Source organism: Aspergillus pseudodeflectus, assembly GCF_044049435.1.
Source record: "Aspergillus pseudodeflectus strain CBS 756.74 chromosome Unknown BJX68scaffold_24, whole genome shotgun sequence".
Classification (NCBI taxonomy): domain Eukaryota; kingdom Fungi; phylum Ascomycota; class Eurotiomycetes; order Eurotiales; family Aspergillaceae; genus Aspergillus; species Aspergillus pseudodeflectus.
In genome coordinates, this window is record NW_027263800.1 from 348951 (window position 1) to 362473 (window position 13523).

The 13523-nt window shown below is 52.6% G+C and overlaps 6 protein-coding genes across 6 annotated transcripts; 5 read left to right on the forward strand and 1 right to left on the reverse strand.

Moving 5' to 3' along the window:
- The first annotated feature begins 203 nt into the window (after positions 1-203).
- On the forward strand, positions 204-2136 carry BJX68DRAFT_238168 (DNA-directed DNA polymerase alpha subunit POL12). Its single transcript, XM_071040303.1, has 4 exons — positions 204-229; positions 303-461; positions 533-1829; positions 1881-2136. Coding segments are annotated over exons 1-4 (1632 nt in total). The 5' UTR covers positions 204-227; the 3' UTR covers positions 2055-2136.
- BJX68DRAFT_238172 (Apc13 domain protein) lies at positions 2119-2833 on the reverse strand. Its single transcript, XM_071040304.1, has 2 exons — positions 2735-2833; positions 2119-2683 (listed from the first exon to the last, which is right to left on the reverse strand). Exons 1-2 carry the CDS (start codon positions 2735-2737, stop codon positions 2234-2236), a joined length of 453 nt encoding a protein of 150 aa, XP_070898593.1. The 5' UTR covers positions 2738-2833; the 3' UTR covers positions 2119-2233.
- A 157-nt stretch (positions 2834-2990) lies between these two features.
- Positions 2991-4424, forward strand: BJX68DRAFT_238173 (CRAL/TRIO domain protein). Its single transcript, XM_071040305.1, has 2 exons — positions 2991-3969; positions 4021-4424. Exons 1-2 carry the CDS (start codon positions 3132-3134, stop codon positions 4362-4364), a joined length of 1182 nt encoding a protein of 393 aa, XP_070898594.1. The 5' UTR covers positions 2991-3131; the 3' UTR covers positions 4365-4424.
- Positions 4425-6338: 1914 nt separating this feature from the next.
- On the forward strand, positions 6339-8575 carry snf4 (AMP-activated serine/threonine-protein kinase regulatory subunit SNF4). The gene is made up of 6 exons (XM_071050139.1): positions 6339-6843; positions 7066-7189; positions 7273-7422; positions 7478-7834; positions 7892-8001; positions 8053-8575. Exons 1-6 carry the CDS (start codon positions 6481-6483, stop codon positions 8236-8238), a joined length of 1290 nt encoding a protein of 429 aa, XP_070898595.1. The 5' UTR covers positions 6339-6480; the 3' UTR covers positions 8239-8575.
- Positions 8576-11223, forward strand: BJX68DRAFT_98648 (uncharacterized protein). Its single transcript, XM_071050138.1, has 2 exons — positions 8576-10320; positions 10372-11223. The coding sequence occupies exons 1-2, from the start codon at positions 8913-8915 to the stop codon at positions 11172-11174; spliced, it is 2211 nt and encodes a 736-aa protein (XP_070898596.1). The 5' UTR covers positions 8576-8912; the 3' UTR covers positions 11175-11223.
- Positions 11224-11803: 580 nt separating this feature from the next.
- atfB (bZIP transcription factor atfB) lies at positions 11804-13481 on the forward strand. Its single transcript, XM_071040306.1, has one exon. It carries the CDS (start codon positions 12202-12204, stop codon positions 13093-13095), a length of 894 nt encoding a protein of 297 aa, XP_070898597.1. The 5' UTR covers positions 11804-12201; the 3' UTR covers positions 13096-13481.
- Positions 13482-13523: the final 42 nt, after the last annotated feature.

The following is a 13523-nucleotide window of genomic DNA, read 5'->3' on the forward strand; positions in this document are numbered from 1 at the left end:
CGCAGGAACTCTTCTACCGATGGGAGTCATATTGTCTCCGGATGGGGTCCGAGGAGACGAAATTGGATCTCGAGACTGTGAGGCTGTTCAAGCGCGATGTGCAGGAGAACCTGGAGCGGCAGGCGAGGCAGGGACGGGGTGGGGACAGGGAGAGGGGGGATAGGAGGGGGGCAATGGGGACGCCGAGGAATGTTGCTGCTGGGGCTGGGGCGGGGGATGTTTTTGGGATGTAGGTTTTGGTCTGCTTGGTTCCTGGAGGGGTGCCTTTGCGGTACGGTTGCTGATGTGTGCGCGCTCAATAGGCTCGATGGGTTAACGCCTGGGAGGGCTTCTGGTTCAGCGAAGAGAAAGGCGGAGTTTGCGTCGCCGGTGGGTGGGAAGATCGGTAGAGGGATCAATGGAGATTCGCCGATTGGTGTCAAGACGACGAAGGTTTCGACGGGTGTTGTTGAGAGGTTACAGTATGTCTCGCTTTTGGATATTTCCTGCAGAATGTGCTGGACTCCATAGGGCCGGTGCTAACTCGGTATAGGTCCGTCCCATTCTCAGAACGTCAGAACCCCGGCCAGACGACCGAAACGATCAACGAGCACCTCTCACTGCCCGAAGTTCCCATGGCGCCCTTCCCAGAGGCGAGGATACGCCCAGCCGCAAATACAGACTTGAAGAAGTTCGGATACAAGCCCATGGCGATGCGATTGTCAGAAGCGTCCGAGATTCTGGATGACCGGATTGACGAGTTTACGGCTATTTTCGAGAAAAAGTACGAGAAGGAGGATGTGACGTTCGGGAACGCGGCCACGCAGAGCACTAGTGAGATTATCGCTGTTGGACGTATTGCCTCGGACACTTTGGAAGGGAAGCTCAACCCGGCGTCGCTCGTGCTTGAGACGTCAAGGCGCACTGGGGCGGGTAGGAGGGTGCCACTAAATGTGGACTCGATCCCCACGGTGAACTTTTTCCCTGGACAGATTGTTGCCCTACTGGGTATCAACGCCTCAGGGAACTATTTCTCAGTTAAAGAAGTTCTCCCGCCGCCGCTTCTGCCTCCTGCTGTATCCTCCATTCCTACCATTGAGAGTATAAACGAGCGCATAGAGGAATCAGGAGTTTCAGCACTGAACGTTATCGTGGCATCTGGCCCGTACACGGCAGACGACAATCTCGATTTTGAGCCATTGAGGGAAATCTGCCAAAAAGCAGCAGAAAGCTACGCCGACGCCGTTGTGCTCTTGGGCCCGTTCCTCGATATCGAACACCCATTAATAGCATCAGGCGATTTCGATCTTCCCGAGACCGACGGTTTCGACCCGGACACAGCTACGCTCACAACCGTCTTCCGACATTGCATCTCAGCACCTCTCCAGAAACTCGCCTCAGCAGTCCCAAGCATCAACATCGTTCTCGTCCCGTCCGTTCGAGACGCCGTTAGCAAACACGTCTCATGGCCACAAGAGCAGCTCCCCAAGAAGGAACTCGGGCTGCCCAAGCAAGCCCGCATGGTGTCCAACCCGGTGACGTTTTCCATGAACGAGACGGTCATTGGAATGTGCTCTCATGACGTTCTATGGGAGCTGCGTAAGGAAGAGTCATGGTTCGGAACGCCCAAGGACGGACTGCTTCCTCGACTGGTGAAGTATTTGATTGAACAGCGGCATTTCAATCCCATCTTCCCACCATCATCTCGGAGTTCGCTGCCGAAGCCTGGGACTGAGGATGGATTGGCGACAGGAGCTGCTTTGGATGTGGGATACCTCAAGCTCGGTGAATGGTGGAATGTGCGGCCGGACATCTTGATCGTGCCGAGTCTTCTGCCGCCGTTCGTCAAGGTAAGGATTTTTCTGCGATAGCCGATGAAGAATAGTACTAACCAAAACTAGGTCGTCGACAGCATCGTCGTTATAAACCCGGGCCCAATCTCCAAGCGACGGGGAGCAGGAACATACGCACAGCTAGCCATCCATCCGCGTGTAATTGCCGACGATGAGCGAGACCAGAAGCACATAAGCCACAAACTATACGAACGGACGCGGGTGGACATAAATCGGATCTAGAGGTCCTGCCAGCTCGGGAAATGTATCATGAGGCGTTTAGGTGTTAACGATATAATAATGACCATTGGCAATTCAGGCATAGACATTTGAGAACCGGGTATCAATGAGTACAAAACGCTACCGTAATCGCTGTCTAGAGTCGCGTCAAAGCCGATTTGCGATGGATAAATATAAGAGGATCACCGCAAACAAACAACTCTCTTCCCGCCCATCAACCTCCCTGCGTCCTTGACCCTCACCTTCCCACCCTTCCCCTTGGCACCACTCGCACCGCCTGACGCAACGAGCCCCTCAAGCCCCAGATCCCTCCAAACAGTCTCACGCCTCCTTTCCATAGCCCTTGTAATTCCAAACGCCGCGTGCTGGTCCGGAACAACGTCGTCTTCGTCCTCCGGGTTCGGCGGCTGATACTGCGGAGGCACGTAAATGTCTTCGATAGGGAGGAAGGAGGGGACGAGCGCGGGTGACGACGAGCCGTATGTCACTGTGTGGTTCTGATAGATGTGAGAGGAGGATGAAGAGGATGTGAGTGTTGCGGTCTGGCTTGTGTGTGGGCGTGTAAAGTCTTCGAAGTAGTCTGCAAGACGCGGGTGGTGCATGTGGATATGCGTTGGGGAAGAGTCTTTGCTCTGCGTGATGGATTAGTTGCGGGTGCTGATACGGAAAAAAAGGGCAATTACCATTTTGATGGATGTATGGGGAGCAACTTTGAAAGATCGTGTTTCTTGGTAGTTTTCAGTTGCTGTTGACGTTTAGTTGCTGATGCTATACAATTGAGGAGCTCCTGCGAAAGCTTGGATAAGTCCGGTCATTAGTAAGCACTTTGCACAAATTGCGAATAAGGCTGAAACAGCGGTGCCCGCGGGCGCCAGTGCGCGGGCTATTTACCGAACTATTAGTGATAGCTGCTCATCATTTTCAGGGGACTGCCAATCACAATTGGGAGGTTGGCTCGGAGACACGAAGGAAAACATTGCGTGAGACAGCTGAAGCTCATAAATATTCTCCGCCTCGTCCTCCATCTTCCCCGGATTCACTGATTGTTATCGTCTCGGACTCAATTGACCTCCCGCTACCATGTCCGCTGCTCCATCAGACACTCTAGCTCCGGCCACCGCTCCTACGAACGGTGAGCCTGTCATTACTGAGAAGGCACAAGTGCCAGCTGAGGCCGAGACTACAGCTCCAGCACAACCTACTGAACAAGCACCCCCCACCACCGAAACCGCAGTGGATGCTCCAGCTCGCGAAACCATCGAGAGCTTGAACCTCCCATTATCCGCCGCCGATGGCCTCATCCAGAAACCCTTCAGCCGCCCCGTCGACACTTCGAAACCTCCAGCACCTGCCGAATTGACCGCAGATCAACAAACCAAATACGACAGCGTCCTTAAGTCCGTTTCCGAATGGACCGAAGTCCCCACCACATCAGCCAAGGGCTCTCCCACGGCCCCCATCACAGACGATGAGCGTATGTTCCTCACCCGCGAGTGTCTCCTCCGATATCTGCGCGCCACGAAATGGAACGGCCCCGAAGCCGTTGCTCGCTTGCAGCGCACCCTCACCTGGCGCCGGGAGTACGGGGTCGAGAAATTGACACCCGACCATATTTCCATTGAGAACGAGACAGGGAAGCAGGTGCTGCTGGGCTTCGATATCCACGGACGGCCGTGCTTGTATCTTCTTCCATCGAGGCAGAACACGGAAAAGAGCGATCGTCAGATTCAGCATCTGGTGTTTATGCTGGAGCGATGCATTGATCTCATGCCTGCCGATCAGGAGACGTTGGCTCTTATTGTGAATTTCAGTGAGACCAAATCCGGGCAGAATGCTAGTATCGGTCAGGCGAGGGAGACGGTGCATTTCTTGCAGAACCATTATCCTGAGAGGCTGGGTAGGGCTTTGGTCATCAATAGTAAGTTCTCCGGGGATTTTTGCTACGATGGTAGTTTCTAACGCGTGCTAGTGCCCTTTATCATCCTGGGCTTCTTCAAGATCATCACACCCTTCCTTGACCCTGTTACTCGCGAAAAGCTCAAGTTCAACGAGGACTTGAAGAAACACGTCCCACCCAACCAGCTGTTGAACTCTGTTGGTGGCGAAGTCGACTTCAAATACGACCACTCGGCCTACTGGCCTGCGCTGAACAAACTCGCTGAGATCAAGCGCACGGAGTACCGCGAACGCTGGATCCAAGGTGGAAAGCGCATTGGAGAGTACGAGAACTATCTCAAGACCGGCACCAGCCCGAGCTTGTCCCAGCGGGAGCGTAAGACCAACGGTGCTGCCGAAACTACTGCCAATCCTTAAAACTAGATCTGAATTTGCTTACTATACCCAAGAATAATGAATTAGATAATATGGACCTTACTTACCCGTTTCCGGTTTTTTCTAGCCAGAATTCCTGGGCATGTGAACACTCGCCGCTCCGGATATGTTGTAGAAGCTGCTTCGTCCCGTACACTTTGTACGCAGCCTCCTCCATCTTCTCCAGTTCCTTTCGCCAGGTATCCCACTGATCTTTGGTGGGCTTAACTTCAATTTGCTGCCAAAGACGCGAGTATTCCTCGAACGAGGTGATACACGCCCTACAAAGCCTCCCCTGTTCAACTTGCTTTCTCTCTTCATCAACAAACGGAAGCGGCGAGCTCGCCAGTTCCCTCGTCCACCAGCGATCAAGGCAATGAATACGCCGCTCCTCGCCAAATAGACGCGCCGCGAGACTGTGAACATCTGCTTCAAGGACAAATAACGACTTAGGCCGCTCGGAACTCCGCAGATAAAGTAGGTTCCCGAGAATATCGTCCCGGGGTATATGGTATTTCTCCTCAACCATAATTGTGCATAGAGCTGTGTTCTGTGGTGCCGTCCCTAGACATCGGTAGCAGTACCGTCGGCATGTGAGAAGGAAGAAACCCCCCGCGATCCTCTGGCAATCCGAAGTAGAGCATGTCGGCTTACAGAGCGCATGGTAGATAGATGCAGCGCTGGGGACAGACAGGAACTGTATCCTGCGCAACTCGGCGAGGAATATGTAGCAGTTCTCAACGACGAGCTTGTAGTACGGTCGAGTCTTGAGGAAGCGTTCGGCTTTTGTATTGGTGGCGCTGAGACGAGCTAAGGAGGTGTAGTCGAGTTGGAGCAGGATCATGTCGACGAGCTCGAGAGGAAGTGTATCGAAGAAACTGGATGAGGCTGCTGCTCTGTAGCGTCTTTTGGGTGTAATTCGAAGAGGCCGAGGCCAAGGATCTGTCTTACGTTCTGGCCATGGGCTGCGTTGGGGTTTACTGAGGGCTTTGAGAAGCTGGGTGTCTTTGGCATCTTGAAGGCTCTTGGGAAGGGCATTGTGGATGGCTGTGGATTTCTTCCTCATTGGTTTGCGCATGGTTGCTGATGGACCAGGTCTAGAGTTTCAGGGTAGGATTAGTATGGGTAGAGTGATGATGTCTGCGATGCCATGATATGAATGGCCGCTTCGAGTTTTAGTAACTATGTCTGGAGATACGAAGAATTATGTCAGCGCTCTATACGAGCATCTCGAGGCAGCTAAGGCATCCACCCAAGGGTATCAGTGATTTCGCTTGGTTACGATGTATTTCGATTATATTTGTGCTGCTACAGATACATTGGAGGTTCTTCCAATTGCAGTGCATTCTGTAGGCCCACTGTGATGCGTCCCCACCGATCCGAGCTTTGAAATTGTTGCTTGCTTTGGCGTATATGTTCTCTCTTCTGATGATGCTCCAGGCGCTGGTAGTTGTAAAAGTCACGTATACGATCTAGGTGCTTTGAACGGACTGAGTGAACGTTTCGTCTGAGAATTCAAGAGGTACGAAGGTGGAGGAGGGTCGGATTGTCTGCGCATCGCCGGATCACGTGTGGAAATGGCGGGGTTGGGGCTAAGAGGCCTGAGGCCGCAAACAAAGTGACAGCTCTGGTTGAGCATGAGATAGAGGATCATCTTGTGGATAGCAGACGTTAATTGATGAGAGGCAAAGATGAAGACCAAGGCCCTGAAGTTCAACAGGAACAGGATAGGATGCCAGCCAGGGCCATCCTATTAATATGCATCTCTGGCAGAGTACCCCTCGCTTCCCCTCCTTATTCTCTGCTGCTAAGTCGTTAGGCGTGTGCAGCGTCATTGGCGAGCGGCCTGGCGCAGTGCTATAGATATCAATGCTACACTATGTTGCTATCTTTGCACCACTAATTTAATCTCTCGTCGCATGCGCTTTGACTCTTTCCTCTTTTCTCCCTTTTCCAGCGAAGCCTGTGCGTTCTTTTTGTACGCAGTTGTGGCCCACTGTATAGGTTGTGGCTTTCTTCGAATTATCGCCTCAAGAAGCCTCCAAGGCTCAGCTAGTTAGATTGTAGCTGCTCGGTCCAAAGCAGATGCGGCTCTTCTGCGTACAGGTGCAGGCTCGAGATGGCGTTCGTGTCGGATGAGAGCTCGCACTCGCAGGCCGAAGGTCAACCTCATCCTCACCCCACGGGCAGAATAATCAACGCTTCCGGGTTGCCGCCTCCGACCGACGACACGACCACCGCAGCGGCCAACACCGTTGATCCTCCCACCACTGCTGCAATCCCCTCGCCCACGTTTCGCATCCTCAGCACGATCCCGTCGGCCTCTTCTGCCGGTGTCCCCCCTCTCCCTTCCATTCCCATCCGTGGTCACGAGGGCGGTTTTGTCCAGCCCTCCTCCTACCTCCGATCACGACGTCCTTCATATCCAATGCCCCCATCCCAGCCTGAGAGGGCCATCGATCGGGAAGAGCGCCAGGGCCTGGTGAGTTTTGTTTGCCGGTTTATCTTTCTGGATACCTGCCGGTCATACCATGTTTCACATTTCACCACATGAGCAGATGACCTGCTCCGGAGAAATCTATGGCTTTTTTGAGACATCGCTTTGTCCCCGCATTGGCTGTCGCTCGCCGACCACAAATTCGCGGACTGTCACCGTCAACTCAATTGAGCTACAGACTAATTGAATTGTTTTATTCTCCTCTAGCGTGCCATTCGCAACTTCCTCAAGGTCCGCACCAGTTATGATGTCCTTCCTCTCAGTTTCCGTCTCATAGTCTTCGACACGGCGCTTTCGGTGAAAGAGAGCTTGAATATCCTCATTCAGAATGGCATGTACCCCGGCCCCCCGTTCCTCGAGCCTTGTCCGGATTAGACCAAGTCAATGGGCCAGGTGCTGACTGGGCGCATGCAGGCATTGTTTCCGCACCCTTATGGGACTCTAAATCCTCTACCTTCGCTGGTCTCCTGACGACCTCTGATTACATCAACGTCATTCAGTACTACTTCCAGAACCCTGCGGCCTTGGACCAGATAGATCAATTCCGCCTGGATAGCCTGCGAGGTCTGTGGTGATCGTCACTTTTATTATTACGAACGACAACTGATTGATGTCACAGAGGTGGAAAAGGCGCTGGGCGTTGCGCCTCCTGAGACGATATCTATCGACCCGGAGCGACCGCTATACGAGGCTTGTCGGCGCATGCTCGAGTCCCGAGCGCGAAGAATTCCATTGGTCACGAACGATAGTCAAACAGATCGACACCTCGTTCTCAGCGTCATTACTCAGTACCGCATTCTCAAGTTCGTCGCTGTCAACGTGAGTGATACGCAGAAATTACGGAAACCTCTAGGAGAGATTCGGCTAGGATCCTATGACAATGTCGCAACCGCATCGATGGACACACCCGTCATTGATGTGATTCATATCCTCGTCGAGCGAAGTATATCAAGTGTGCCCATTGTGAATTCGGAAGGTTAGAAATCCACGATCTGGGGTATGGATCTTTGGCTAACCTGTTTTTCGCTGATAGGTGTTGTATACAATGTTTTCGAATCGGTTGATGTCATCACGTTAATCAAAGGTGGTGTATATGATGACTTGAGCCTTACAGTTGGGGAGGCATTGAAAAAGCGGTCTCAAGTAAGATCTGAACTTTTCGCATTATTTGGAAATCGTTACTGACTATCATAGGATTTCCCTGGCATTTATACCTGCTCATTAAATGACGGTCTAGACACTATCTTTGATACAATCCGCAAGTCCCGCGTTCATCGATTAGTCGTGGTGGATGAGGCCTTCCGGCTAAAAGGCGTGCTTACACTGAGCGACATCTTACAATATATCCTGCTAGAAGGTGAAGGCGACGAAACTTTATGATTGAAAAATAAGGCCCGCGGGTCTTTCATGAGCCGCAAATTTGCATTCAAACGGCGTTTTATTGTTTTTACGGGATCAGCCATGCGACGACTCCCATCATGACCTGTCGACGGACGAATGGCTGGTTCCAAATGTGTCTGACCCCTATTTAATCTTCTTCCTGTTGTTCTTACATCTTTTTGGACATGCTCCCCAAAGAAGTGAAGGTGTTTACTTCATTTCGTTGGCCAGTCTCTTCGACGACGGAGCTCTAGCCGGTCGAGCAATCTAGCATCGGCGTTTGGCTTGACATCAATAGATTTCTATCATTTGTACGACGTCAACGACGATCTACTACTATTTCCTTGTATTGATTCCACGGTTTAACTCCTCGAATTTCTGTCCTGTACGAGGCAGATGGGCAGTGTATGTTTTGTACGACTGAGAGTGAATGACTCAAACTTGAGCTTTATCAGCTGGAGAAGTTGAAGAGTCCAACGTGCCCTTCGATTATTACCGTCGTCCGTGCCTTCCTCTTTTCTCTGTTGGGCATATGCGTTTGTGAGGCAGGTGCGAGCGGTATTCACCAAGCCTCAGCTCCGTTTACCTGTCGAACCTCGAGCAAACGGCATTGTCTCGCATTTCCCAGCATTGGCACTATATCCCCCTTTTCGACTTCTTCATCGAGCAGCAGGATGGGTCGTCTTAGTGGCATCTTCTCCAGGTCATCGGGAAAAGATAGCAACGTGTCGTCCGACATTGGCAGAGCTTGGACGCTATTGAGCCGGTCGCAATCGATGACGGCTCAATCTCCCCAGCGGAACGCGGCTGTACTGAGGGAGATTTCGTCGAATGAGCTGAACCCGTCCAAACCGAGTCGCAACCCGAACCAGCAGCATCTTACGGTTTGCGAATCGCCGGAGGAATGTGAACAGCGTTCTGCTCTACCTCTGTTGCCGCAGTCGAATCCGCACGCGCATCCGATATCTTCTGGTAGCGAGGTCTTGGTTTCTCTGGATTCTACGCCTACCTCGGGATACACCTCACGACGGCTCGGGGGAATCAAAACGCTCTTTCGTCCGCGCAGATACCGGCTACGCAGGATCGAGATTGATCTCCCAGAAGAGGAGCAGTCGGACGATGCTTGTGAGTTTGAGCGACCCCTTGGGCCGGCGCCGACTCCCGAGAACGGCGATGATTCGTTCGTGGAAGGAAACAAAGCACCGACTAGCCCATCCAAATCTCAATTGGTGAGCGACATCGATGCTCGAAAGGTTAGCGATACGACGGACAAGTCCGTGAACTCGAATAATACCAGTATCACTGTCCATCGGCGCCCATCGAAGCGCATGTCAATGCCGATTACTGTCGTGGATCGAGAAGGCAATCACCCAAATCCCTTTGGCGATATTTTGGAAGGCTCACACTCGGAGAGAACCGGTAGTAATCCGTTCACGGAGCCCTCGCGCATGACCGAGACAATTAGACAGTCGAGCTCAACATTTGGTAGCTCTGAGAACCCCTTTTCCTCATACCCAGGTCATATCTTCGAGCTGAGTAGCAGCTCGTCCCATTCGAGTTGGTGTTATCCAGCAATATCGGGACTCAACAGCTGGCCCACACCAGCCGATAGGCGACTGGCTACCGATTCCTTCAATAAGCTGGTTAGCGAGCTGTATTTGGACCCTCTGGCCATTCATAGCGATAATTCCGTTCAAAATCTGGCCGAAGGGAACGGATACTGGAAACATCAAAGTCCATCCAGAAGCCCTAACAGAGTCGCAGAGGAAAGGGCGTTGGCTGCGGCCGAGAAGCTCCAGCGGCGACGGGATAGGCTCATTGGTCGTATTCGGACGATGCGATCAACAATACAGATCAGATCCGAGCCAACCCTAACCCGGGCTCGAAGTCTAAGGCGGATGAAGACATTTAGTGCGCTGCCATATCAGCCTTGCCTTATGGCATCACTACGGGGCAAGCCGCTAGAAACCCTAGCTAGGTTAGGCGGATATGGCCTCTTGACGCTTCCGGGCGATTTTGCACCGACAACCTTGAGCTTGCCGGTGTGCTTTGTGGCCGTTATAACTTATCTTAGATGCTTTGGTGCGTATGCTCGTCTGCTGCCTGGTTCGACTCAACTAATTTGACTTGTAGCTCCTCCAGTGCCTCATCTCTTCGTCGATCCAGGTGATGTCGAAACCGCGACGCAAACATACGAATACTTTGCCAACCAGGTGCTTTCTGCTGAGAAGGAGAAGAGCAAGATCCACATGACGATGAGAAGCAGCAAGATGCCAAGCTTTCTTGAAGAAGGATTTCAGCCGGGCATGGAAGGGCGAAGCCCGATGCAGGTTCTCAGTGTCGCATTCACTTTCAAGCATTTACTAGCAGGTCTTCCTGGGGGTCTATTAGGCTCCATACAGCTTTATCGAGTCCTTGTGAACATCTGCTATGGAAGGGTCTCGCAAGGACCCGCACAGCGAACGGGCAGCTGCCTCGCGGGACTTTCTCCTGAAGACTACGCCAAGGCTCGAGCCATCAGTCTCGCCATCCTTGCTCTCACGAGCTCAATGCAACTGAATCTGATCTGCGGTGTCTTTGGGCTTTGCACATTATTACTTCATGAAACAGAACGGATATCCGAACTCGACCGCCGCCAGGGTCGGCGTTCAAGCCGCCGTGTTAGCGGCTGTATTGCAGACAGGCTAAGCAAGGACCGACTGGCAGCAACACTGGGACCACTCCTGACCGAGACGAGCCGATTGGGCGGTCCAGACACGTTTCATGCTATTCAAGAAGAGATTGAGAGTCAGCGGGTAGTGGGTTTGCTTATTGGAAACTGGCGCAGCATTAGCCGACAGCTGCGGATTTGGGAGCGGCGTGGGTTGGATGGACGCGTACATGTGTCGCCGGCGCGGGCAGCAAGCAGCGAGAATGCTGAAGTAAAAGGGACATAAGCAGGTCAAGCTTTGACCAGAATCCAGATGTACTGATGGTATTTTCTCCGTGGTATCAGTCAAATTAAAGTGTCGCGTGTACGTACCCATCTTTGCGTCATATGTTAGCGCGGGACTGCAGATGCCAGCAAATAGTTGATGCAATCGAGGCAAATAAAAGTCCGTTGGCACGCATTTGAAATGCAGTCTAGACTACTTCGGAGTACGGGCGCAGGGGTCCAAGTGGCCGGATACTGGAACCGAACGGGGGGGAAGGATCGCCGCTAGTCATGCCTTATGCGAGGAACCCTGGCGGGCGGCCTGTGCTCGGGCTGCTCGCATTTCGCTTGACCATCGCGCTGATGAACCTTGGAGGATGTGACAGGGCGATTCAGATCCGTGGAAAAGCACGTGGTCACCACCGCGAAGGAAGGCCAGTTACTGATTCGGGGGTGTGGAGGGCCGTCAAGATCAAGAAATCGACGGCAGCAATCCAAGTTTCAGGGCAGGTATAGCCCCACGTATTATGAGCAAAAACCGGAAACGCCGCAGGCTAACGCAGATCCGCAGGCGTTTAGTCGTCGGGCGCTTGATCCGGCGGGCTCGGAGAGAAACTGGAGCTCACCTGCCAGGGAACAGCTGCCGCCAATCGACGCCAACGTATGACGTTTCAGCGCGCCGATGCTCAAGAGCTTCCTCGACTGTTCTCAAATGTTCTCCTCACTGGTTTATTCTTCCGGGGTTTCTGCTTTGTTTGTTCCTCGCTATGATATCACCACGCCCGGAGTCGTCGTACTTCAATGTAGATTTTCTGCTGCTCGCAGTGTTATTGGCGGGTGCAGCCTGAGTCCTGTGTGGAAGGAGCTGCTGCTCTGCCTTTAACAACTGGAATCTACACCACTGGGCACCATCCCACTCGCCATCGTCTCCCTCCTCTTCTTCTTCCCCCCTCTGCGATTCTCCAACTTGTCCATCCTGCACAATCGCTTGCTCTCACATACAATCCCATGTCTGTACTTGCATTGCTCTAGATAAATACAACTCTACCATGTCCCACACCATCTCCGCATCCGACATGCAGCGTCTGCAGAACTACCCTCCCAACGCGTCCGATATTGTGAATATGGGACAGGATCCCTTTGGCCTCCCTACCACTGAGGCAGACATGTGGGAGCCATTCACTACCCTCGCCTCTGTTGACCCTTCCTGGACTGTGACAAGCGGTCCCAACGACCTGCAGCAGCCCTTCCTTTCCAATACTCAACGCTCCCCCTTGGCACAGACAAAGGAAGGCTCGGCAAGCTACCGGGTCCAATACGGCCAAGTCACTCCACCCTCTGACGAGTCACCATTCTCCAATCCCTCTCTCTCAGTTCATCCTCGCAAGCTTCAGCACTCTCAACCCCCCATCCTCCAGTCCAGCATTGAGGACCAGCCTGAACCCCCCACGAAGCGTCGCCGTAGCACAGCTACCAAGAGCCGCGGCGGTAGTGTCAGCGGAGCCTCGCGAGGTTCTGCTTCGGTTGAACCATACATTTCTGGTGACGACAAACAAGAGAAGACCAGGGCACGCAACCGAGTCGCCGCCAGCAAATGCCGCCAAAAGCAAAAGGCACGCAACACGGAGCTCGAGAACGAATGCAACTACCAAGAGGCTAGGAAGCAAGAGCTCAGCCGTGAAGCTGCTAGGTTGAGAGACGAAGTCGTGAGACAGAAAAACTTGCTCCTTGCACACTCCGAGTGTGGCCACGAGGGCATCAAGGCGTACTTAGACAACATGGTGAAAAGAATCACTACGGGCGTCGGTGAAGTCCCTGACTTTGGAAGGCTTGTGGAGGGCTGCTCTGGAAGTGGTCCTTCTGTCAGACCAGCACAACGACCATCCGGCTCTTCAGCTTCCTCCTGGGAATTCGGGTTTGATGGTTTCCCACCGACGATGTAAACCGGTTCATGTTGTACTTTGTGCGACTGTATGATGAGGTACCCCGGAGGCACCGATTGACGGTTTACTACGAAGCGCAGTTTCCTTGTCCATATTATTTGGTGTTACAGCGTTTGCGTTGCGATTCTACGAAAAACGATTTGCTAGCGTTCGGTTGGCTAGTAAACTCGCGGCGGAGTTATGATTGCTCTTGGGCGGCTATACCACGAGCTGATACTTGTACTTTTATTTTCGGTTTTTCTGTGTATGTTTGGCGCTGGTGAAATCTTCATGTTATTTCGGTAAATTATAGGGTTAGATCGCATTGTTATAATTGGCAGGGCGCGGAAACTTTGCTCTTGCATACTCATACTCTAGACCCAGCAAACGATGTCTAGCACAAGCGGGTACAGATAAAATAATCAATCTGTACAGTTTATTTAATTCTA